Consider the following 27469-nt stretch of genomic DNA (forward strand, 5'->3'; position numbering starts at 1 on the left):
CTATTACAGTTAATATGGTAATTTTAACCCTGATTTCTGCTCGCGGCTCCCTGAGCAAAAACCAGCGTTAAAGAATGCCGCATTAATGGTAATTAGGCACACTATTACCGTAACGTCTGTAATAGTGCGCCCAGGCCCTCTAGGGAATGGGGCCACTGCTTCTTGAACTCCTTCACTCTCTGCGTTTCAAAAATGAGTTCCCATCCACTAAGCTTATATTTCTCCTCCTGATAGTTATCATGTCTTCCCACTGACTCCTCCACGCTGGAAAAAGGCAATTAGCTCAATTTTCAGTGCCCTTGCCAGGAACCGCTTTATTTGTTTTCCAGAAGCTAGAATGGTCAGTTAGTTGTACAGCCTGTACAGTACAGTACAGGTACACACAGAATACTCCCGGTTCTCTTGGAGACACCAGTAATGTCATCACTATCCCCCCTTGCAGTTAGAAGAACCACTGAGAATTACTAGGTGCAGATATCTTCCCAAACAATATCTCCAAGTATTAGAGCTTGTGTCTATTGCTCTAACATCACAGTGACATGTAAGATTATCTTTTTGCATGTTAGTATATGATCTTGTTATTAGAAACGGAAAAATCAGCACATACACTTATTTAGACATAAACATTTTGGCCCTGGGTCATTAAGGAGAGCAAGCCATAAAAAAGGAGTAACTTTGCATCTGGGTAAAACCATGTTGCACTGGTAAGAGGTGTGATGGGAGGGGACAGAGGTGTGATTAGGGAGAACAGATATGTGGTGAGGGGGGCAGAGGTGTGATGAGGGGGGGCAGAGGTGTGTGAGGGGAACAGATGTGTGATGAGGGGGACAGAGGTGTGATGAGGGGGAACAGAGTTGTGGTGAGGGGGGACAGAGGTGTGATGATGAGGGACAGAGATGTGATGATGAGGGACAGAGATGTGATGATGAGGGACAGAGATGTGATGATGAGGGACAGAGATGTGATGATGAGGGACAGAGATGTGATGAGGGGGGACAGAGATGTGATGAGGGGGGACAGAGGTGTGTGAGGGGGGACAGAGATGTGATGAGGGGGGACAGAGATGTGATGAGGGGGGACAGAGGTGTGATGAGGGGGGACAGAGGTGTGATGAGAGGGACAGAGGTGTGATGAGGGGGAACAGAGGTGTGATGGGAGGGAACAGAGGTGTGATGGGAGGGGACCAGAGCTGTGGTGAGGGAGAACAGAGGTGTGATGAGGGGAACAGAGGTGTGATGCGGGAGAACAGAGGTGTGATGCGGGGAACAGAGGTGTGATGAGGAAGAACAGAGGTGTGGTGAGGAAGAACAGAGGTGTGGTGAGGAAGAACAGAGGTGTGGTGAGGAAGAACAGAGGTGTGGTGAGGAAGAACAGAGGTGTGATGAGGAAGAACAGAGGTGTGATGAGGAAGAACAGAGGTGTGATGAGGAAGAACAGAGGTGTGATGAGGAAGAACAGAGGTGTGATGAGGAAGAACAGAGGTGTGATGAGGAAGAACAGAGGTGTGATGAGGAAGAACAGAGGTGTGATGAGGAAGAACAGAGGTGTGATGAGGAAGAACAGAGGTGTGATGAGGAAGAACAGAGGTGTGATGAGGAAGAACAGAGGTGTGATGAGGAAGGACAGAGGTGTGTTGAGGGGGGACAGAGGTGTGTTGAGGGGGGACAGAGGTGTGATGAGGGGGGACAGAGGTGTGATGAGGGGGGACAGAGGTGTGATGAGGGGGGACAGAGGTGTGATGAGGGGGGACAGAGATGTAATGAGGGGGGACAGAGATGTGATGAGGGGGGACAGAGGTGTGATGAGGGGGGACAGAGGTGTGATGAGGGGACAGAGGTGTGATTAGGGGGAACAGCTGTGATGAGGGAGAACAGAGGTATGATGAGGGGGACAGAGCTGTGGTGAGGAAGAACAGAGGTGTGATGAGGGGGGGACAGAGGTGTGATGAGGGGACAGAGGTGTGATTAGGGGGAACAGCTGTGATGAGGGAGAACAGAGGTATGATGAGGGGGACAGAGCTGTGGTGAGGAAGAACAGAGGTGTGATGAGGGGGGGACAGAGGTGTGATAAGGGGGACAGGTGTGATGAGGGGGACAGAGGTGTAATGAGGGGGAACAGAGGTATGATGAGGGGGACAGAGCTGTGGTGAGGAAGAACAGAGGTGTGATGAGGGGGGGGGACAGAGGTGTGATGAGGGGGACAGAACTGTGGTGAAGAAGAACAGAGGTGTGATGAGGGGGACAGAACTGTGGTGAAGAAGAACAGAGGTGTGATGAGGGGGGACAGAGATATGATGAGGGGGACAGAGGTGTGTGTGGGGGGGGACAGAGATGTGATGAGGGGGGACAGAGATGTGATGAGGGAGAACAGAGGTGTGATGAGGGGGACAGAGCTGTGGTGAGGAAGAACAGAGGTGTGATGGGGGGACAGAGGTGTGATGAGGGGGGGCAGAGGTGTGTGTGGGGGGACAGAGATGTGATGAGGGGGGACAGAGATGTGATGAGGGGGGACAGAGCTGTGATGAGGGGGGACAGAGCTGTGATGAGGGAGAACAGAGCTGTGATGAGGGGGAACAGAGGTATGATGAGGGGGACAGAGCTGTGATGAGGGAGGACAGAGGTGTGATGAGGGGGGACACAGGAGTGCTGAGGGGGAACAGAGGTGTAATGGGAGGAGACAAAGGTGTGTTGAGGGGGGACAGAGGTGTAATGAGGGGGGACAGAGGTATGAGGGGACAGAGGTGTGATGGGAGGGGACAGAGGTATGATGAGGGGGACAGAGGTGTGATGAGGGGGGACAGAGGTGTGTGTGGGGGGACAGAGATGTGATGAGGGGGGACAGAGATGTGATGAGGGGGGACAGAGATGTGATGAGGGGGGACAGAGATGTGATGAGGGGGGACAGAGATGTGTGAGGGGGGACAGAGATGTGATGAGGGGGGACAGAGGTGTGTGAGGGGGGACAGAGATGTGATGAGGGAGAACAGAGCTGTGATGAGGGGGAACAGAGGTATGATGAGGGGGACAGAGCTGTGATGAGGGAGGACAGAGGTGTGATGAGTGGGGACACAGGAGTGCTGAGGGGGAACAGAGGTGTAATGGGAGGAGACAGAGGTGTGATGAGGGGGGACAGAGGTTTGATGAGGGGACAGAGGTGTGATGAGGGGACAGAGGTGTGATGGGAGGGGACAGAGGTGTGATTAGGGGGAACAGCTGTGATGAGGGGGAACAGAGGTATGATGAGGGGGAACAGAGGTGTGATGAGGGGGGACAGAGGTGTGATGAGGGGGGACAGAGGTGTGATGAGGGGGGACAGAGGTGTAATGAGGGGGGACAGAGTTGTGATGAGGGGGGACAGAGGTGTAATGAGGGGGGACAGAGTTGTGATGAGGGAGGAACAGAGGTGTGGTGAGGGGTGATAGAGGTCTCCTTAATGACTCAGGTCCTTTGTGTTACACCCATTGCCCCCAAAACTACACTAAACCTCTAATGAAGTAAATATATATGATATCTTTATAAATGTTGCAGAATAAAATGAGGGATTTATTTTGAGGGTTGAAGCAATCGGATGAAAGAAACTAAGACAATAATCAAGTACTATTTTTTTCTTACTTTTTACCATTTTTTTAATTGTGGCTGTATTTCCTTATATACTGCACATAAATTAAACCTATTAATTAGACTAAGGTATTAAAAGGATGCCCACTTGCCATGAAAAAAAACCCCTAAAAATAAACATTTTTGCTTAGTCAGAGTAGAGCATTTTTTTAAAAGTTATTCCTGGAGAAATCGAGCCAGAGTAAAATTTGATCTGGTCAGGAGGGGGAGAAGCTTTCCAGTGTTGAAGGGGTTAAGTGAGTCATTATAGCACTCTGCAGTACTGTCCTGTCTGTCATGTGGGGGCTGCTTGGCTCCTCCCCTTGTCCCTTATTGGCTGATGTCAGACTATGCATCCAGTGCTCTGTTGATTGTTGGACATATAGAGTGCAGTAGTCACAGAAAATTCTGTCCTGTACATGGATTACAATGTCTAATTTTGTTTCAGTTACACCATGACCGCTATTTAGCTGAACATACAAATCAGGCAAATGATGCAAAGGCATCATAACTACTGCAGTCTACTGATCCGTGGGGCACTATGAACAGTAATATACCTTGATTTGTTTAATATCATAATCATCATCCCCATTTATTTATATAGCGCCACTGAATCCGCAGCGCTGTACAGAGAACTCATTCACATCAGTCCCTGCCCCATTGGAGCTTACAGTCTAAATTCCCTAACATACACACAGACACAGAGAGAGAGACTAGGGTCAATTTTTGATAGCAGCCAAATAACTTGCTAGTATGTTTTTGGAGTGTGGGAGGAACATACAAACTCCACACAGATAAGACCATGGTCGGGAATTTAACTCATGAACCCAGCACTGCGAGGCAGAAGTGCTAACCACTAAGCCACCGTGCTGCCCATATACAAGGTATAAAACAAATTGAAAACAAATGTTTCAAATAATTGTTTTTTATTTTATGCCCCTTTAAAAATATCACACTTTCCTCCATTGTATAGCACTTTTCCTCTAGTTCATTACACATTGCACATTTGAAGTTGTACTCTATCCTTCATCCCATATTCACAATATTTATATTCATATACATTTTATTTATTTACCAGTGCCAGCAAGTACAGTAAGTAAACATATACATACACAGGGCTGGAGAAAATGGTGTTCAGTTGCAGATGAAGTTAGATCAGTTTAGGAATAGGACCCTGTCTGACCTTTTGGGCATCATCCTATAAATAGTAGCAAAGCTCTGTCTACCTCTCTTCATCAACCTTGCAGGCGCTTGTGCTGTTTTTGTGTATGAGTTGCTCTACCCACTGTCCAGCACTGCAGTGATAAGCAGCATTCTCATGAGGGTTGGTCCAGCCCACAAAATGGCTGCCTTCACTGCGTGCAGGAGACAGCATCTCTGTAAAGTTGTCTGTGGTGAAATATATTTATGGATTGTTAAAAAAGGGTTGTTTCATAATCAGCCTTTTTTAAAAATGGTAATCTGAAAATATAGAAGGGTTTTTTTGTCAAATATTTTCCTTTCCCATGCAGTGTAGGTCACACAGCAAGAGCAAAATGGCGGAAGGGCTGCGCCGACTCCTCTTTGGTGATGTCACACACTTGGATTTACACTAGTGAGCTAGGTTTCCGACCAACTGAGTGGTTTGCAGAGAAAGATGGTGGTGTTTGCAGAGGAGGAAAGGTTTAAACTAGTGGGTGGGAGAAGTTGGGTGGAGTGAGAGCATACATTGGTAACTATAGGGTGGGTTCCTAATGCAAAACATTTTATTTTATTTTGCGGTGTTAGAAAGGTTTTCATTCCACAAAAACACTTTAATGTTGCACCACTTCTGAGCTGGTGGAGATTGGGTCTGTCCTATAATATTTAATGAGGCAGGGACTGATGTGAATGAGTTCTCTGTACAGCGCTGCGGAATTAGTGGCGCTATATAAATAAATGATGATGATGATGATGATAGGATGCATTTCTGTACCTTCAGCCTAGAAGTGCATTTTTATGCATGCTCTAACCAAAGCAAAAAAAAAAAGCATAGTAAACTTATTAAGTATAAATCCTCCACTTATTTCATATATATTATCCAGTGCAGTAATACACATCCAAACTTGCACTTTTACACAATACAGCTATGGTCATCATAAATATTTTTGTGGCATCAGGAATTGCACAATTCTTAAATGCCAAAGTCCTTTCATTTCCATGGGTGTAGTTCCCCTTTAGTGACTAGTGAAACTGGTCAGCTGACGCTCCTATACCCCATGTTTGCTAGTTGAATGAAAGGTCAAAGGAGCAAATCTGTGACCACATTGTGCTCCAGGGCCAGTTTAACAAGAGGGTGAATGGGGCCCCTCTTTCAAAAGAAGTCTGCCAGATATATCAAATTATGTTTTTTAGTAGCATTCTGAGACTGCCATCTCCTTTGAGTTTTTCCTGTTAAAATCAAACATCTTTTATCTGCTATCTATTCTAATTTTGTAAAGTGGAGCAACCATAATCACACAATTGCAAATGAAACCGAGATCTGAGCAGACAAGATTTAAATCATTATTGCCAACTCTCCCAGAATTTATGGGAGACTCCTGAATTCAGGTTAGGTCTCCCAGACTTCCGGGAGAGCAGGCCAGTCTCCGGCATCCTACCCACTTCCCAGGTAAGTAGGTGAGATGGGACCTAATGATTTGCTGCGTCCCGCCTACAAACCCCACTCGCACTCACACTTCACCTCCCCTTAGTCATCACAGTAATTATACTAGTAAGAACTTGCTCTCTGTGACATCATCAAACTCTAGGGAGTCTGCCAGCTTTCAACCTGATTGGCTCTGATTTATCACATGAGATAAGTGTCACAGCCGCTTCAGCCCACAGGCCATCCCACACCAAAAGCAAATTTAACTTTTTTTTTTAATGTAGTTTCAGGCATTATAATAGGAAATATACCACAGAGAGGGATGTGCTTTGACCTGTAAGTGTTTTTCTCAAGCGTGGTATGTGTGTTTTCAGTATTGTTGCGCCATTTTCGTCTATTATATTTCTTTGTACAAGGGTCAATGACACCTATCCTAAATTGTGTCCGGAACACGCTCTGTCTGAAAGCACTGTGTGAACAAGCCCTGAATATGGCACTTATTAATCATATTTACTAGCCAATGCATTCATTCATATATAGTTTGAATACTGAAAAGAAAAAAAACTACATAAAACATCCAATTATATTATTACTTAGTTATACATAAAATCACATATTTTGCAATGTTACAGGTTATGACTTCATATGTGTGTGTGCGTCATGTCTTGCGTTTTTACACATTGCTCCTTGAAATGAGCCCCATAAGTAACAATACAATGAATAGCCTCAAGTGTAATAAACAACACAAATAGCACACATCTTTTGTTATTTTATTTATTCTTATTCCTCCATACCCATGCCCGGGCCAAATTTATTTCTATAAATGTAGAGGTCACATCCAATGAAGCGTCATACATATGCACTGGGAAAATAATTAAATTGTATGAAAACGCTTGCTGCTGACATGTTTTAGTGATATGTTTTAACCTTGTTTCCATGCACTTCACAAGTGTTGCGTTTTTACCCATACAAACTGTTGCACTGGTGGTGCGCGTTAATGTACGAGAAACAGGTCACAACACGTTCTAAAATTAACATTACAGTCTATAAGGTGAGAACGTGACCACATGAATTGAGTTTTCTCGTTTTTAATGTGATTTCAGACGTACGTTAATAAAAAAAAAAGCAAATTAACAGTGGGAATGTGTGAGCGTGCCCTGAAATGAGGACAAGCCTGTGGGCCCCTCACACTTTAATGTGGATCACCCACTCACTCAGAAGGATTAGGGGAATATTCTACATTTTTCAAAATAAGTGAAATAGTAGTTTGCATTTTAGATCAATACTATTTAGGCCAAATCTTGATATTTCAGTTATATTACAATAAAATCACTAGAGAAAACCCTATTATATTATACTATATTGCAAAAACACCCTTTATTGATACAAGTACCAAAGTGTGAGGAGCTATTAGCCAAGCGCAGGGGGTATAGCAGGAATAAAATATAAAATATGAAATATACATCTGTCATTTCTAACACTGAACAAGCACAGGCAGCGTGATCTGAAGGCTTTCCAGCGTGTGCCTGGTATAAAATGTTGCTATAGAGACTGTGTATAGGGCTCATACATAAGATATGACTATTTTGGTAAAGCAGTTGGAATCCCCCCTGTCCAAATTCCCCCTCCAAAACCCTGTGTTTGCCCCCTGCAGCTGCCTTAGGAACAAGTGGCAGGAGTGTGTGTGCTGATGATGCTGATATAGCATTGATGCTTTAGAAGAGGAGCGTTGGAAATTGCTCTTATTCCTCTGTCAGCCAACATCCCACACATCCAGATTATGGTTGCTGGGTGGAGTTCCACTAAATTTGGCTCAGGGTATCACAAAGGCCTGGAGATTGGATGCACCAGATGTGTTGGAGCTCTTACTGTATACAATTGCATCTAAATATTGTCAATTGCAGGACATGTGCAGACACATATATAGAGAAGGGGTAACTGCATATTCCTCACCTTTCAGTCTCCTCCAATCTTTCTTCAAATGTCTGTTCCTCATTCTCTTCCACTCTCTGTGTCTCCTCATTGTCTGACATCTTGTCCTGTCACTGTCAGTGTGGTACAATGTAACAGTCTGTGTGAGGGTGTGGCAAGTACCAGTTACAATGTGGTCCAGATGTGAGTGAGACGGGTGTTTGCAAAATTGTGATTTTTTTTTTTTTTGTCTTTCTTTCTCTCTCTCTCTCTTTTCTCTTGCAGCCAGCAGGGTTTTTGTATCAGTGCGACAGTGGGGTGTGTCTGCTGTGATTTCTTTGTCAGCCTCAGCCCTCGCTCCAGTGTGTCAGACCCTATTCTTTTGTTTAGTTGTCACTAGATTGTGTGTGTGTGTGTGTGCGTTGTCACGGTGTGTATCTGCTCTTTCTTCTTTCCTGTGTTGTGTCACAGAGTGTCTCCCTCCCCCTCCTCCTCCTCCTCCTCACCCTTCTGCAGGATGTGGTTTTGTGTGAACGGATTGCACTTCTGTATTTCAGATTGCAGAGAAGAGCTCAGAGGATGCAAATCGGAGAGGGGGGGGGGGGGGGGGGTGAGAGAGCTGGTTGGAACAAGGCACGATCTGATGTGTGCAGATTTATACAGCCTACGGGCCTGAGTCATTAAGGAGAGTAAAGCATTAAAAAATGAGTAACTTTGCACCTGGGCAAAACCATGTTGCATTGGAGGGGGAGGTAAATTTAAAATGTGGAGAGAGGTTTACAGTTGGGATAGGATATGTCCGAGATCAACTTTAAATTTCAGTGTAAAAATAAAGCTATCAATTATCTGTGTGCTAGATGAATAAATAGCCAGTATTTGACTTATCTGCAATATTATAAACTAATTTGCACCCCTTGCATTGTACCATGGTTTGTCCCAAAGAACATTTACTCCTTTTTTTTGCCTCTCTTTCCTTAATGACTCAGGCCCTACATCTCTCTGCATCGTGATCTCACATGCCTGTACTTTGTGTCGTGAAAGCAATTGCAGATCTTATTAACTGAGGAGCCAACAAGCATAGTGTTAGTGTGTACGTTTGTATCAGTTTCTATATGAGTATGATGGTTTCTGACAATGAATACTATTTCCTGGGGATTTTTTTTTTTATGTGGGTGTGTTGTGTATATTCATCTCTGTACTGTGCATTCTAAACAGATATTGTATACTAGAATTCCCACCTTTAACATAATTACTAGGTATGACCTGTCACCTTTAGTACTCCTAATTCGCTTGTTACCAATGATTTATATCTTGTGACACACTTGCTGACTTATATGCCTAATAATTTTTTTTCTTCCTGAGACATGGGGGGGATTCAAATAGCCGTTAAACGTCCGTGAGGCAAGGCGTGGCAGACATTTGTGTCAAATCTCTGCTCATTTGAAAGATTTCTAACATAATTGCCGCCAATGTCTGAGGTGCGATGTCCGCACGCCTCATCAACGGCAATTGAATCCCCCTCCCCCATATGCAGTGTTTAAAACACTGCAGAAGAATTTTTGAAAAACAGAAAGAGCACTGCGGGCCTGAGTCATTAAGGGGAGCAAAGAAAAAAAAATGAGTAACTTTGCACCTTGGCAAAACCATGTTGCATTGAAGGGGGAGGTAAATTTAAAAGGTAAGGGCAGATTTATAGTTGGGGTAGGGCATGTCATAGATCAACTAAATTTCAGAGTAAAAATAAAGCTATCAAGTATTTGTGTGCTAGATAAAAATACAGTCAGTATTTTCCTTATGTGCAAAATAATAAACTCATTTGCACCCTCCCTTTGCATTGTAACATGGTTTGTCCCGTAGAAAATGTACTCCTTTTTTTTTTTTGCCTTCCTCTCCCTAATGACTCAGGCCCTGCAAATCTTAGCCATTTATTTGAAATTTTAAAATATATTTATCACATATTCCACTCTGCATATTTTTCAATTGCTTTTTTTTACATTTAAAGCATTTTTACCTATTGCTTCTACTTGTGTTATAATGGGGCACATTTATCAACCACAGCATAAAATGAAAAATAGTTTTCAATCCTTATTGCATTGATAAGGATCAGGGCCGGACTGGGACTAAAAATCAGCCCTGGCATTTAAAAAAAACACACAGGCCCACCTGCTGTTGACTCCAATGCGCGATATTGTTGCACGCTGAAGTGGCGTTGCTGTGTATCACACTTTGTCTTCTGCCCACCCTGATCAAATGTCTTGTTGTGCAAATCAGTTTGCTTGAATAACAAAAGCATACCGTTCCGACTGTGTGCGAAAAATAAAACGACTACAGTAAACCCAGGGCCTGAGTAAGGGTTTCGGTCACCGTAGGCAAATACACCAACAGCGCCTCCCAACCCCCGTTCCACCCAATGTATAGAAATACTCCTAAATATAAATATTCCGAAATATTCTTCAGCATTCAAATTTAGATTGATTGCGCCGTTGTCTCTTACCTGTTCTTGCTCTTCTCTCTTGCTGCTTTGTTGTCTTCCCGCTGGCTTCTGGAAATTTGGAGTCCTGTATTGAAAATGCAAAAATTTTACTATATTGCAAAATGTTAACAAACCCTTAATGATTAGGCTCTTTAATTAAAAAAAACCACTCCATTATGGACAGATAACACTACCCCATTGTACAGGCATATATAAGCAATATCTGAACATTTGTGGTCAATAAAATATTTACCTCTACCAACCCCATCTAACATTCTAGTGACAGCTGAGACCAGAGAGCAGTCATGTAACTGCCACACAAAACAGATATCATGTCCCCCAAAGCTGCTCTATTTTTTAAATACCACGCAGGACATTTTATAAACCCTGTAGACATATTCAGCCCCTCTCCCCCCTGCAGACATTTTCAGTCCATCTTCCGCCCCCCTGCAGACATTTTCAGCCCCTCTTCCTCCCCCCTGCAGACATTTTCAGCCCCTCTCCCCTCCCTGCAGACATTTTCAGCCCCTCTTTTCCCACCCATGCAGACATTTTCAGCCCCTCTTCCCTCCCCGCACGCATTTTTGTGTCCCGTCTCTTCCCCCCCATGCGTACATTTTCGGGGTCCTCTCTCCCTCCCTCGGGGACATTTTCAGGTCCTCTCTTTCCCCCCCTGTGCACATTTTCGGGTCCTCTCCCCCCCCACCTGTGCACATTTTCAGGTCCTCTCATCCCACCCTGCACACATTTTCGGGTCCCCTCTCCCCCCTTCCTGCAAACATTTTTGGGTCCTCTCCCCCCGGGAGCACCATTTTCCTTGTGAAAAGAAAGAATACACCTTTTCGGGTCCTCTCACCCCCCCCCCCCCCCCCACACACACATTTTCAGGTCCTCTCACCCCCCCCCCTTCCTGCACACATTTTTGGGTCCTCTCTTCCCCCCCCCCTTCCTGCACACATTTTCGGGTCCTCTCTTCCCCCCCCCCCCCACCTGCGCACATTTTCGGGTCTTCTCTCCCCCCTTCCTGCACACATTTTCGGGTCATCTCCCCCCGGGAGCACCACTTTTCACTTTTCCCTGTGAAAAGAAAGAATACACTTACCTCAGCAGCCTCCGGGAATCCACTGTGCGCCCTCCACAGTCAATCCTACGCGGCCGCGCAATGTGACGTCTGACGTCACGCGCGGCCGCATAGGACTGACTGTAGAGGGCGCACAGTGGATTCCCGGAGGCTGCTGAGGTAAGTGTATTTTTTATAAAAGCGCTGCAGCAGGGCCGGCCCACAGAGCCGTCATGACGTGTGACGTCATGGCGGCTCAAAATATAAATTTTATTTAATTTAATTGTATTTAATTTAAACGGGGATCGCAGGGAGCCGGACCGGCCCACACTGCCATCGGCCCTTCTGGCATTTGCCAGAAGTGCCAGATGGCCAGTCCGGCCCTGATAAGGATTGAACTATTTCTCATATTTATGAAAAAAGCAACACAGGAACAGCAGTTCCAGAAAACTGCTGTTCTTGTGAAGTGCAAAACATACTTACCACGGCCTCTTCACTTCTGAAGAAGGTTGCGGCCGATGGCAGTTTCTATAATAAAAATAAGATTTGCACCCATAAGTTAAATAGAAATTAATTTTGCCCTTAATCAATAAACATTGCCAGGTATTTTACTGTGCAGTAATACATATATTATATTACTCCAAGCTGTGTGCAGGTATTTGCATTCCCCGATGTCCATCTCTTTGTGGTATATTACAGTGCTCACAGAATGATCTGTATATACAGGGACCTCCACACACACTACTTGTGCTGACCGCAAAGCATTAAAGAGATGCACGTCTTCACCTCCGTTTCCTCCCAACTTCCCCTTAGGTTCCTGCCCCTTGATGTGTTATGTTTGTAGCTGCAGAAACACAAGCAGAAGTTACTGGGGCCTAGTGCAACTCTAAAACCTCACCCCTCAAATTCTTAGTCTAAAGGAAGCGTATAGTGTCTCAGAATGTCTCAGATCATCAGATAAATGAACACAGACTACAGTATTATGTGGCACAAGGTACAAAGAGCAAAACAGCTTTGATTATTATAGCACATGGTCTAGGCAGTGTCTGAAGACCAGGCCCATTAGTTTGCATTACATGCAGTTGTGACAGTTTAAACTTTATCTGCAGAGTAAAGAACCATATGGATAATATAGTCTTGTCCCTGCGTATCATGCTGATCGCATGGTAAAATACCCACACCACTACGTCACACTACAGGTACACTGCTGACCACACAGTATCTATATCTTTCCTGCACTATGTCACAGTACAGGTACACTGCTGATCATACAGTATATATATCTTACCTGCACTATGTCACAGTACAGGTACACTGCTGACCACACAGTATCTATATCTTTCCTGCACTATGTCACACTACAGGTACACTGCTGATCACACAGTATCTATATCTTACCTGCACTATGTCACAGTACAGGTACACTGCTGATCATACAGTATCTATATCTTACCTGCACTATGTCACAGTACAGGTACACTGCTGATCATACAGTATCTATATCTTACCTGCACTATGTCACACTACAGGTACACTGCTGATCATACAGTATCTATATCTTACCTGCACTATGTCACACTACAGGTACACTGCTGATCATACAGTATCTATATCTTACCTGCACTATGTCACAGTACAGGTACACTGCTGATCACACAGTATCTATATCTTACCTGCACTATGTCACACTACAGGTACACTGCTGATCATACAGTATCTATATCTTACCTGCACTATGTCACACTACAGGTACACTGCTGATCATACAGTATCTATATCTTACCTGCACTACGTCACACTACAGGTACACTGCTGATCACACAGTATCTATATCTTACCTGCACTATGTCACACTACAGGTACACTGCTGATCATACAGTATCTATATCTTACCTGCACTATGTCACACTACAGGTACACTGCTGATCATACAGTATCTATATCTTACCTGCACTATGTCACAGTACAGGTACACTGCTGATCATACAGTATCTATATCTTACCTGCACTATGTCACAGTACAGGTACACTGCTGATCATACAGTATCTATATCTTACCTGCACTATGTCACAGTACAGGTACACTGCTGATCATACAGTATCTATATCTTACCTGCACTATGTCACACTACAGGTACACTGCTGATCACACAGTATCTATATCTTACCTGCCCTATGTCACAGTACAGGTACACTGCTGATCATACAGTATCTATATCTTACCTGCACTATGTCACAGTACAGGTACACTGCTGATCATACAGTATCTATATCTTACCTGCACTATGTCACAGTACAGGTACACTGCTGATCATACAGTATCTATATCTTACCTGCACTATGTCACAGTACAGGTACACTGCTGATCATACAGTATCTATATCTTACCTGCACTATGTCACAGTACAGGTACACTGCTGATCATACAGTATCTATATCTTACCTGCACTATGTCACACTACAGGTACACTGCTGATCATACAGTATCTATATCTTACCTGCACTATGTCACACTACAGGTACACTGCTGATCACACAGTATCTATATCTTACCTGCACTATGTCACACTACAGGTACACTGCTGATCATACAGTATCAATATCTTACCTGCACTATGTCACAGTACAGGTACACTGCTGATCACACAGTATCTATATCTTACCTGCACTATGTCACAGTACAGGTACACTGCTGATCATACAGTATCTATATCTTACCTGCACTATGTCACACTACAGGTACACTGCTGATCATACAGTATCTATATCTTACCTGCACTATGTCACACTACAGGTACACTGCTGATCACACAGTATCTATATCTTACCTGCACTATGTCACAGTACAGGTACACTGCTGATCATACAGTATCTATATCTTACCTGCACTATGTCACACTACAGCGTACACGGCTGATCATACAGTATCTATATCTTACCTGCACTATGTCACAGTACAGGTACACTGCTGACCACACAGTATCTATATCTTACCTGCACTATGTCACACTACAGGTACACTGCTGATCATACAGTATCTATATCTTACCTGCACTATGTCACAGTACAGGTACACTGCTGATCATACAGTATCTATATCTTACTTGCACTATGTCACAGTACAGGTACACTGCTGATCACACAGTATCTATATCTTACCTGCACTATGTCACACTACAGGTACACTGCTGATCATACAGTATCTATATCTTACCTGCACCATGTCACAGTACAGGTACACTGCTGATCATACAGTATCTATATCTTACCTGCACTATGTCACACTACAGGTACACTGCTGATCATACAGTATCTATATCTTACCTGCACTATGTCACAGTACAGCGTACACTGCTGATCACACAGTATCTATATCTTACCTGCACTATGTCACACTACAGGTACACTGCTGATCACACAGTATCTATATCTTACCTGCTCTATGTCACAGTACAGGTACACTGCTGACCACACAGTATCTATATCTTACCTGCACTATGTCACACTACAGGTACACTGCTGATCACACAGTATCTATATCTTACCTGCACTATGTCACACTACAGGTACACTGCTGATCACACAGTATCTATATCCTACCTGCACTATGTCACACTACAGGTACACTGCTGATCATACAGTATCTATATCTTACCTGCACTATGTCACACTACAGGTACACTGCTGACCACACAGTATCTATATCTTACCTGCACTATGTCACACTACAGGTACACTGCTGATCATACAGTATCTATATCTTACCTGCACTATGTCACACTACAGGTACACTGCTGATCACACAGTATCTATATCTTACCTGCACTATGTCACACTACAGGTACACTGCTGATCATACAGTATCTATATCTTACCTGCACTATGTCACACTACAGGTACACTGCTGATCATACAGTATCTATATCTTACCTGCACTATGTCACACTACAGGTACACTGCTGATCACACAGTATCTATATCTTACCTGCACTATGTCACACTACAGGTACACTGCTGATCACACAGTATCTATATCTTACCTGCACTATGTCACACTACAGGTACACTGCTGATCATACAGTATCTATATCTTACCTGCACTATGTCACACTACAGGTACACTGCTGATCATACAGTATCTATATCTTACCTGCACTATGTCACACTACAGGTACACTGCTGATCACACAGTATCTATATCTTACCTGCACTATGTCACACTACAGGTACACTGCTGATCATACAGTATCTATATCTTACCTGCACTATGTCACACTACAGGTACACTGCTGACCACACAGTATCTATATCTTACCTGCTCTATGTCACACTACAGGTACACTGCTGATCATACAGTATCTATATCTTACCTGCACTATGTCACAGTACAGGTACACTGCTGATCACACAGTATCTATATCTTACTTGCTTTATGTCACACTACAGGTACATACTGATTATATAATACCTGCACTATGTCACACTACAGGTACTGTACTCATCACACACACTATTCAGTAATCTGTAACACCCAGAGTAAATCCGTGCAAACTTGGGGAGAACATGGAAACTCAACAGAAATATTTAGAATGAAATCCATGGTCCCAGCGCTATGAGGCAGCAATGATGATCACTGTAGGTAGAAAGCCCAACTTGATGTGATAATCAGTTGAGGACGGGACAGAGCTCCAACGCTCAGCAGTGTGGCTTAATCTTCTGATTGTCACAATGCTCCAACTCGCATCTGAAAGTAGCTGTCGGCCGGCCGGGATGGGCCGCACTCAGCGCTCAGAGCCACGGCTCCAGGAGTTAGTTGAAATTAAAGATGGGACAGATTATTGAAGAAATAATGGATCCAATTCCAACAGTCTTAATTGGTGAGTGTCCTATCTGTTGCTGAAACTTCAAGTACAAATATAATTATACTAATGTGCTAGTCTTGAGCCAGTGCATCAGCTGGGATACGCAGGTTGACTGGATTGTTTGCAGAAGAAGGTGGAAGCCTGTGTGGACATGGCTCATCGAGCCCATAAGAGATCAGTGCTGCACTCTAGCTGTTGTGTTACTACATTTAAGGAACAGTAACATAACATGACATAATCAATTATTCTGAAAAATGTTTTGTACATCTTCATGCTGGTAAACAAGGGGTACTGCCTATGTTTTGCTGAGATAGATGGGTGCTGTTGTCACGACAACCAATGCGGCATAAACTTATATAGAACAGGTAAAAGAGGTCTTCACCTTTAGCAGCCGCCTTTCCTGTAGAGACTGGTTATGCTCACAGGTACTCAGATGCCCCCAGGTCTTAAACTCAAAGTAAAAGCACAAGATCAATATAATAAGGCGCTAGCAACCACACTGTAACCACCAATTTGTATAATTGGTATAAAAATGTGCCAGATGATCAGTCCCGTAATAAACACATAAAGCTCAATTGAAGAGCGGCAGCCGCAGATGACTTGTGTCCAGATGGTAAATCCGGAAGAATTGAGGTAACTGTTGATAGAGAAAACAAGTAGGGCGCCCAATGTGTAATATCAGATAGAAATGGGGACGATATAATAAACTGCGTACCGTAAGGATTCCAGGATCAGGTGGTATGGTAGGAGTTCCTCTTCAGAGGTAATACCTCCCCCTCGCCCACAGGATGATGACAATTACTATTGTTAGGTTAACCTTATATCTGTAGGGAGTTATTATGGCTGTATATTTATGGAATTGATAACACTTGTTTTTATTGTTTTAATTCTTTAGTACTACTCCGTCTTTTCGGAGTTAATATGGTTAGATTGTTGGTGGTTGAGTTAATTTCCCATATGGGATTGTAATAGTGTTTGTATTTAAAAAAGTATAGAGCAAATTCTCTATTCCGTTTTTTGTCCACCAGTGTGTCTGTTAATAAAGTTATTCTCGCGCTTGCGCGATACACATTGGTTCTGCGCATGCGCCAATATGGCGCGTCCACCCGCTTAAAAGCCGGTGCTTTTGACTGATACAGTCATGGTGTATCTGCTCCTGAGGAAGTCCCACGATGTTGGGACGAAACGCGTTGAGCTATTGATTCTACTGTTACTCTACTGGCATCATTTCTGTACCTCATGTGAGTTCATATTACTTTTTTATTAAAGTGTTATTTTTTACTCTGACATGGCAATTTTGTGTTTGTCTGTCTGCCTATGATATCTGCCTGATCGACTATACCATGATGGACTGTTGATCCTGAGCACACATACGCTACTTATATAACAGGATTTCTGGTACGCAGATTTTTTGTTTTTATTTAGAGGTGTATATATATTAAGCCATTTTGGTTATTGGGCTTCCACTATTGATAGTGGTGGAGGATTCATCACAATTGGTGTTACATAACACAACTATACTACACTATATGTGCTTTTATATCCACATTGTCATCATCCTGTGGGCGAGGGGGAGGTATTACCTCTGAAGAGGAACTCCTACCATACCACCTGATCCTGGAATCCTTACGGTACGCAGTTTATTATATCGTCCCCATTTCTATCTGATATTACACATTGGGCGCCCTACTTGTTTTCTCTATCAACTTAAACTCAAAGTAGTATAAGTTTATACTCACACGGCTGCGTACAGGTACAGGAGATGACACACTGTCAGGATCACAGGCAATGGTTCAGAGTCCGGGTACAGGCAAAAAGTCGAGGTCACAGGCAAGGGTTCAGAATCAGGAAACAGGCAATAGATCAATGTCACAGGCGAAGGTTCAGGATCCAGAAGCAGACAAAGAGTCATACACGGGTAGTCAAAATCCAAAGGTTAATCACCAACTGAGGCACAGGAGCAGGCTGAGGCACAGGAACACTGAACTAAGGCTAAGCCCTCTCTGCCTTAAATACAACTACTAGCCAATAGGAGCAGGACAGCGATATCAGCCACAGGTGGCTGTATTAGGAGACCAGCTGGCCACATTGCGCACGCGCCCGGCTGGACCTAATACCGGGACGCGGCACTATCTATAGCAGCAACGGCCGGGACGACCCCCGGAAGTGATGTCCCGGTCGTCATAACGACAGCCGGGACGCAGGCAAGAGGGTCACGGAGGCTAAGTACCGCCGAGGCTCGTGACAGCTGTCTCCAGTGGTCGGGTAACGGACATGCGGTGCCGTCCGGTCCGTCTCGGGTGTTTGCTGCGCATGCGCAATGCGGTCTGCCAAAATGTCCACTGAGCATGCGCAATGCTTGTTCTTTACTGCATATGCGTGCTGTAGTGCAGCATTTAACTCCTTGTCTATTATCCTGATTCTACAAGCTTGTTTACTGTATACACAAACCTGTATCCTGTATTCAATAAACCAACTTTCTGGTTAAGATGATTAACCTCCGTACTCATATCTGCCGGCACCTGTTCCAATCTTATAGGCATCTGCCAATATATTTCAGGATATTTTTTATTAATTACACTGCAATATTTCTAGCATTCCAAGTTAATTGTAGTAAATGTCCATACTTTATCATTATGGCCTCAATATCTCAATGCCTTGGCATAAAACAGTATTAGGCAATTCCAGCTGCACAAGACTTCTTATAGCAGAGAATAAATTGAGATGTTATTGACCAGTGCTCCTGTGGCATACAGCATGGAACCTTCGCATTCCCTCCAGACTTCTATTATATTACATGGTGTTAACATGCATCTAAAATAAATTTTACACTATTAAAATCCATTTAGCTTCTGAGGGCCAGACACCTGACCATTCACCTTAAATTTCCATACTACATCTTCTAAACTCCCGCATCCACCACTGCTTGGAACATAGCCAGAACATGTCCCTTCCTTACTCTATAATTCATTAAGCAACTAATTTCCTTTCCAGCCTGTAGTCAATGCAGCTAGTAGACTTATAAATACCTCTTGTCATTCCATATATGTGTCCACTCTGCACTAGCTTCCTATGCAACTCAAATAAAATGCAATGTACACTGCTTTATATACAAAGTCCTCCATCACTCTGCTCCTCCTTACATCGTTAACCTGATGGATAGACTAGTGGTAGAATCAAGAAGAGCCACCAAAATAATATATGAAGGACAATATAAATGGTGTGCATGCTACTGAATGTATATCAAAATGTACCAAAAATCAATCAAAACAAAACACAAACACACATAAGCACAGCACAAGTAAAAATAAGCTAAAAAAAAATATTCAGGCAACAACAATGAAGACAAGTTGGAACTATAAACCTTTTATTGGAAATAAAAAACACTGTAAGTTATCAATAAGGCTTTCTACAGTATTCCAATACATTCTCCTGTTCCTCGAATACAATCTTAGTGCATCAAGGATAAAATGAGTGGGAGAGTAGTGGATAATGACACTTCATCTTTCTAATCTTTCTGGAGGAAAAGTATAGATACAGGTTCCTAAATAAGTATCAGATAATTAATAATATAAGTAGTATGAATTTATATTTGATATACAACCTATGACAGGGGCAAACGCAGGATTTGTAGAGGGGGTTTTCCACACCACGCCACCAGTGGGCGTGACCAGCATGCATGGGGGCGTGGCTATAATTTTAGACCGTGCTTGGCTGCTTTCCAACTCTTCCTATCCCCATAATATGCATGGTCAATGCTGCGTGCACTATTGTTAGGTGCACAATGCTCTCCCTTTTCAAGCAGAGCCGTGTGAAGCGGGGGCAGGGTCCAGCCACCTCAATTATACAGTGCCTCAGGCTTGGAGAGGGGTTTCCAGGCACTAGGAAACCCCTCCCCCCTCGGTTTGCCTATGTATGAAGGAATAAGAAAAAGTGGTGGATTTATCAAACTGCCTAAAAAGGAAAAGTTCAGGTGTTGCACATAGCAGCCAATCAGATTCTAGCTACCATTTTCTAGAAAATGGGAGATTTCAGGACTGGTAGTAATGGTATTGGTGAAAAGGATTTAGTGGAATGCTTATGGAATGGGAAAATAGAGGAGGTTTTAAATCTCTCACACACAAACTTTATTATGTTATAAAAGACAATGGTTTTGATCAAACGTTTTTTAGAACTCACAGGGTGAAACGTGTCCGCACATAATAGTTTCTGCATACGTCTAGAAAAATATACTGTATATGTAGTTGAAAATGATTCTCAGGAGACTTAGGATCCAATCTTTTCCTAGTTGGGAGTTTGAAGTAGGGATGTGCACCGGCGACTTTTGGTGTCTCGTGTTTTGTGTTTTGGGTTCGGATTTGTTTCGCAAAACACCTGCCGAAAGGTTTTGGTTCGGATTTAAGGTTTTGGATTCTGATTTTTTTTGAAAAAAACATAAAAAGTTCAAAAATCAAGTTTTTGGGCTTATTTTCACTCCTTCGCTATTATTAACCTCAATAACATTCAATAACAATCATTTCCACTAATTTACAGTGTATTCTGAACACCTCACAATATTGTTATTAGTCCAAAACGTTGCAACGAGGTATCTTTCTGGACTGCGTAGTGGAGTGGTCCCCACAATATAATAAGAAAACCATCAACTGGTGTTAATCGCACCAAAAAATGTACCTGGACTGCGTAGAGGAGTGGTCACCACAATATAATTTAAAAACCCTGAACTTGTATGAATCGCACCAATAAATGTATCTGGACTGCGTAGAGGAGTGGTCACCACAATATAATTAATAAAAAACCCTCCACGGGTCTGAATTCCCCCCAAAAAAAATCTGGACTGCGATTGTGTTTAAAACACAATCAGAGCAGCCGGGCAGCACACTGTCACTGCAGAACGGACCTGCACATAATGTGCAGCCGCCGGCAGCAAGCCCCTGCTAGGGGGGGCGATTGCCCCGATCGCCCCTTCCTGGATCTGCCACTGTATTGCAGTACCAATGGGCTTATACTGCAGGATTGGTTTTGCAAATTTTGTTGTAATTAATTTTTTTTTAAATTATTTTTTTGTATTTTTTTTTATAACTTTTTTTTAATTTTTTAAACACTTGGGAATAATGGGGAAATAACTATGCCCTTGGAAGCACAGAGCACAGGACACAGCACCACTGGACTGAACAGGACACAGCACAGGACCCAGCAGCACCACTGAACTCAAAATTGACAGAGCACAGCACACAGCACCACTGGACTGATACTGCAGAACACAGCACAGCACAGCACAGAACTAAACAGCACAGCACGAGATCTACCAGGACAGAGGACCACCTAACACACCCTCCCTCTACCCTGATCAATGCCCGAGTGAAGATGGCGGCGACTAGCGAGGAATTTATAGGTTCCGAGTATCGCGAGATCCGACAGCGGGATTATGACTCCGAGCCTCAGTTTCAAGTTTTCATTTGGCGCCAATACCCGGATCTGTCTCGGATCCGACTCGGATCGGAAACGTTCGGGTGGGCTTGAATTCACGAAATCTGAGTGCGCTCATCTCTAGTTTGAAGATGACTCACCTAGAACTAGATGGGAATTAGTATTTATAAATTGTTCTTTAAATTGATGAATATTTCTATTTGAATATAATAAGGATAAACTTGATAAGGGAATCACCCAGATTAATTCTAGCAAGTGCATGCAATTCATCTCCGAGTACAAAGGACACTTCTGACAGACGACATTTTCATGGGCAGAATAGGGAGGAGAATGGGCGTATGCCCACACACAATGTAAAGATTGGACGTGCCAAGCTTGGGTGCACGCAGCAGTGTCAGGTTCAAGCTTTGGGCATCTCTTTGTTTTCCAGTCGTATTATTTGCACCAGCTACAGGGCAGGTGTAAGTGCAGAGTGATAGTAATGACGGTTGCGTAAGTATGCTAGAACATGTGTTTTATAAATGTATTTTATGTACAGTAGACATTGATAACATAATGCATAATTTAATTGAAAAATGGGAATAAAAGATCTCCTTTTAGTGTTTTTTCATTAATGACTATATTATTAGCGGTGACAATAATGGAATTCTTTATTTTATGTGCGTTCTGCTGTAACTTTATATTCCACATATGTATTGTATATATCCTGCAGTGTTTTTGGTGTCTGTCTCAAAGCGGCACGAGCCCTATATGCAAAGCGACCTAGAGCCTTTGTCGAAGTCAGCGACGCGTTTCAACCCACAGTCCCGGGTCTTTCTCAAGTCATGCCTTGAGAAAGACCCGGGACTGTGGGTTAAAACGCGTCGGCCTGTGACCCGATCGAGTGTACAGGTGACAGTGCTGTTTACATTGGAACTGAGCTGCAGCAGTGGTTAATTGCATACATGCGCTTTCATTTTTGACACTTGGTACGGGGCCACACAATTGACTCTAACTATTCAGATTGTTTTATGTATAATAAATGTGTTTTGAGATAATGCACCATTGCGGTTGCTTTGCTTTTTTTCCTTTTTATGTCCACATGTTGGAAGTGGAGTGAGAGAGAATACATACTGCAATACTGTTAAGGGAACAGAGAATAACCCTACAGGCGCATATTGATCTCCTTAAATGTAAGCATATACCCTAAGGGGGAGAGAATTGAAGAAAGAATCACGGGTGCAATATTGGAAGTTTTTGACATCACCTACCTTTGAGGATCAACATATGCCCCATAGTGGTGATGGACTTTATTTGGTGTTTTGTGTTACTATGCCATGTTTTTTCTTTGTCTCTTTCTTTATTATGTACCTCGTATGACGAGAGGATAGAGGAGACACATTCCTCTGTTTTAGAGGTTCTCTGTGGTTCAAAGACGGAAGCGCCAGTGTACGTACCATTCTGTGTATTAGTTGAAACTGGTGTCTTGGCGGGAAAGTCGGAGCACATCCCCTGGAGAGATGACCCCCACCTTTGGATATTTTGGTTTGAATTGGCCTATGACCTGCAGTACTCTGGACCTTCCCAAAGCCTGGACCAATAGAAGCAAGCCACATCATCTGCATTGTTTTACTGTATTTCTGACTGCATATAAGCAGGAGCTTTGGGCTTAGTGACCAGTCTTCCTTGACCACAGCCTTCAGACCTGAATGACTGTTCACTGGATCCAGAGCGCCTGCGATAAGTAACGGCTGTACTTATTATTATTTCGCTTGAATTATTCTGCTACTTTTGGATAATAAATTACTTTGTGCTTTGGAAACACAAATCGAGATTTGACAATCATTATTGGATAGCGACAAAACGTGCATAACACCGTATTTAACAAGAGACGTTTCTTCAGATCCACTTCTAGGACCTGCGCATGCCCGAATTACGTGTGTTTAAAAAAACCCAGAAACACTTATATGAATTAGTGTAATATGCAATCTGTCTTTACCAGCAGTCCTAGACATCACTGGCCGGCTTCCAACACTCAGCAGTCCACTGATTGCTGGCCTTCCCCATTAAAAGCCCTGACGGAACCCAGCTGGGCGCAGCCTCAGGCTAGAGATGACATAATACCTCTCTCAGCTGTTACCCCTGAGCTCCAGTGACATATGCAGGAATCACCAATCAATCAGCCACTATAAGAACCTGCTCAGTGCACTCCTCAGTGCGTGAGTATCAGTTGTGTCCAATACCCATTGGTGTCCAATTTCCATCTGTGGTTTTTTGGCAGAGTCCAGATACAAGCTAAGTCTTCTGCTGCTTTCACAACTGGAACCAACTACACTGGGCTGTGATCTGAGTCCTCACTGGGCGAAGATCTGGTGGGCGTCTTTGACTCTTCGCTAGTGTATTTAGTTGTACCAATCCTGTCTGCTAGTTATTGGGATCTGTGTATGTACTCTGCTACATTTGCTGTCTATCTCTGTTCTACAGGGTCACTGTGATATATTATTCAGGTGTATCCATTTCTTTACTGCCTTAACAGTACCAACACATCTCTGCACATGATTGTAGGCTACGTGCTGTTCAATCTGTGCCAACACCTCCGTAACCTTTTTTTTTTAAATAAATTATTTACTTGGAAAAAGAAGTACAACATCAACAAAATGGATACAAAGCTATAGACAGTACGAAGGACATACCAAAAGTGACATGATACCTTAGCATGTGCAGCAGAACAATGACCATGTCAGAACATATGCAGTTTAATATTAGAACAAATAAAAAAATGGGGGGACACAAAGAGGAAAGAGAGCAGGGTAGGAAAGAAAAGAGGGCGGGGAGTGGTTTGCCCATGTATTCACTAAGTGTAAGCAGGAGTGGCAGAGTCCCAGTGGAATCATGGAGTGAGCGGAAAGCCATGGGTGCTCGGGGAAGCCAGTTAGGACTCGTCCTGTGAGGGACTTAATTCTGAAGTGAAGTCACATGTTATCTCCAATTACCAGAGATGGAGGGGAAAAGGAGGCTTTAAATTCAACTGATTCCTTAAACTCCAACCAGCTTAACCCAGTGGCTTCCTCCTTAACCTTATTGTATGCTACATGCCATTCAAAAAGTGCTACCCGCTGTTGAAACTGTTCCAACACATCCGTGTAGCTTATCGATTGCTCTGCCCTGTTCAAACAATGCCAACACCTCCCTAACCTTATTGCACGCTGCTCGCTGTTCAAACAGTTCCAACACATTCATGTAGCTTATCGATTGCTCTGCCCTGTTCAACCAGTGCCAACACATCCATGTAGCTTATAGATTGCTCTGTCCTGTTCAACCAGTGCCAACACATCCGTGTACATTATTGCACGCTGCTTGCTGCCAACATTTGCGTGTACCTTATTGCACGCTATAAGCTGTCTAACCATTGCCAACACATCAGTGTACCTTAGTACATGCTGTGCACTGCCCAGGCTGTCCCTACAAACTCTGTGTACTTTGCTGCATGTTACCAATCCCACACTTTGTGCACTCAGCTGTATCCTCAGCATTTTGCCTACAGCATCAAACACCTCAGTGTATTCCGGTGGGACAATCTCTATTTGCACCTTCTAGTGTGTTCCATCGTAAATACAAAATCCCAAGTTCTCACAGAATCTGACTCTTCTGACAGAGATATAGAGATGTCTTCATTTACTTCCACCTCTGGTAACTACTTTTTTTCACGGGCAGGATTTATCTTGGGGCTATTGATTCCAATTTCAGGTACCAAGGTGTCTTCTGCTCATAGAGAAGAGAAAGTAGTTGTGAATAAAATCATACTTGCCAACTCTTCCGGAATGTCCGGGAGACTCCCGCTTTTTGCGAGAGTCTCCCGGACTCCCGGGTGAGTGTGGCAATCTCCTGAATTCTGCCCACTTCACTAGGAAGTGCCGCACTTCCTAGTGAAGTGGGCAGAATTAGCTCCCAAACGCCGTGATTCACGATGAACCGCGGCGCTTGGCCCCGCCCCCCGCTGTCAAATGACGCGTTTGCGTCATAGGGGGCGATTTTGGCTGCCCTGCCCCCCTCACGCCCACCTCCACTGGCTGGCTCCCGGAAGATAGCTGAAGAAAGTCGGTAAGTATGAATAAAATTAGTTTGGGAAAAAATTTGGGGAAAAAATTGCCTATTCCCCCTTTATCAACATAGATAAATTTACCTGCACTGAAGACTTATATTTAATTTGTTGGAAACTTCTACCGTTTAATATTTTTGCTGACAAAACCTCATCTGACACATGGTGGAATTCTGAGGAGTAACTGGCTATCCAACATTTAGAGTATCTTTTGGAAGAAAACTTTACATCAGCATTAGCCTCTAATAACCAGACTGATACTATTTTCACTCACTTGCTTTCATTCTGCTCACATACTTTGGGTAGTGACACATCTAGTTAGCATTTCTTTCCATTTTTTTCACAGTGATACAAGATGTTTTGTTTTTTCCAACATATATTTTTATTTTGTAGGTCACATTATCCACAAGCGCTTATTGATTTTGTTATATTTATAATATTATTTATATTTAGAGATGAGCGGGTTCGGATATCTAAAATCCGAGCCCACCCGAACGTTGCCGATCCGAGGCAGATCCGGGTATTCCCGCCAATTGCAAAACTGAAACCGAGGCTCTGAGTCATAATCCCGCTGTCGGATCTCGCGATACTCGTATTCTATAAATTCCCCACTAGCCGCCTCCATCTTCACTCGGGCATTGATCAGGGTAGAGGGAGGTTGTGTTAGGTGGTCCTCTGTCCTGCTATATCTCGTGCTGTGCTGTGCTGTGCTGTGCTGTGCTCAGTCCAAAAAAAGTTCTAAAAAAAATAATTATAAAAAAAAGAAATTAAAAAAAAATATCCAAAAACAATCCTGCAGTATAAGTCCATTGGTACTGCAATATTACAAAGTTCACTGATTCTGCAGAATAGACTGGGAATTAGTGGAAATGATTGTTATTGAATGTTATTGAGGTTAATAATAGCGTAGGAGTGAAAATAAACCCAAAAACTTGATTTTAACACTTTTTATGTTTTTTTCAAAATAAATCCGAATCCAAAACCTTAAATCCGAACCAAAACCTTTCGTCAGGTGTTTTGCGAAACAAATCCGAATCCAAAACACAAAACACGAGACACCAAAAGTGGCCGGTGCACATCCCTATTTTATATTTAGGTTTATTCTTTCATTTGTTGTATATCAAATGTGTATTCATATTACTTAATTATTTATTTTTCTATACTTTTCCAATAGGGACCTATTTGGGAACCTGTATGTACTGTATGCTAACCAATTGGGGCATCACTACTGCTCTAGAAACATTAGTATGATGCGGTGTCAGTATCCACTGCTTGTGCATTCATTCCATACTTGTTGCCCTATGATCTCACCCAAGTAATATTAGGCTGTATTGGCAGACGGCAGGCCTTAAGCTGGGTGCACACTGCAGGTTTTTCACCCAATTATCGTGCCAATCATGGGATAAACGACTGTTAGGCTCAAAATTATATTAGTGTGTACGCTCCCACGGTTTTAT

The 27469-nt window shown here is 43.2% G+C and overlaps 2 protein-coding genes across 2 annotated transcripts in view; one reads left to right on the forward strand and one right to left on the reverse strand.

Annotated features, from left to right (window-relative positions):
* The window catches only part of LSP1 (lymphocyte specific protein 1), a 50442-nt gene extending 41869 nt beyond the window's left edge, over positions 1–8573 (reverse strand). The window contains exon 1 of the mRNA XM_075187918.1: positions 8155–8573. Within this exon, the coding sequence (XP_075044019.1) occupies positions 8155–8234 (80 nt within the window). The 5' untranslated portion in view covers positions 8235–8573. The remainder of the gene's footprint in view (positions 1–8154) is intronic.
* Positions 8320–27469, forward strand: part of LOC142103748 (cathepsin D-like) — a 147488-nt gene continuing 128338 nt past the window's right edge. The window contains exon 1 of the mRNA XM_075187921.1: positions 8320–8331. The gene's annotated coding sequence lies outside the window, so the exon portion shown is untranslated. The remainder of the gene's footprint in view (positions 8332–27469) is intronic.

The sequence above is a fragment of the Mixophyes fleayi genome, chromosome 10, assembly GCF_038048845.1.
Source record: "Mixophyes fleayi isolate aMixFle1 chromosome 10, aMixFle1.hap1, whole genome shotgun sequence".
In the NCBI taxonomy this organism is placed as follows: Eukaryota; Metazoa; Chordata; class Amphibia; order Anura; family Limnodynastidae; genus Mixophyes; species Mixophyes fleayi.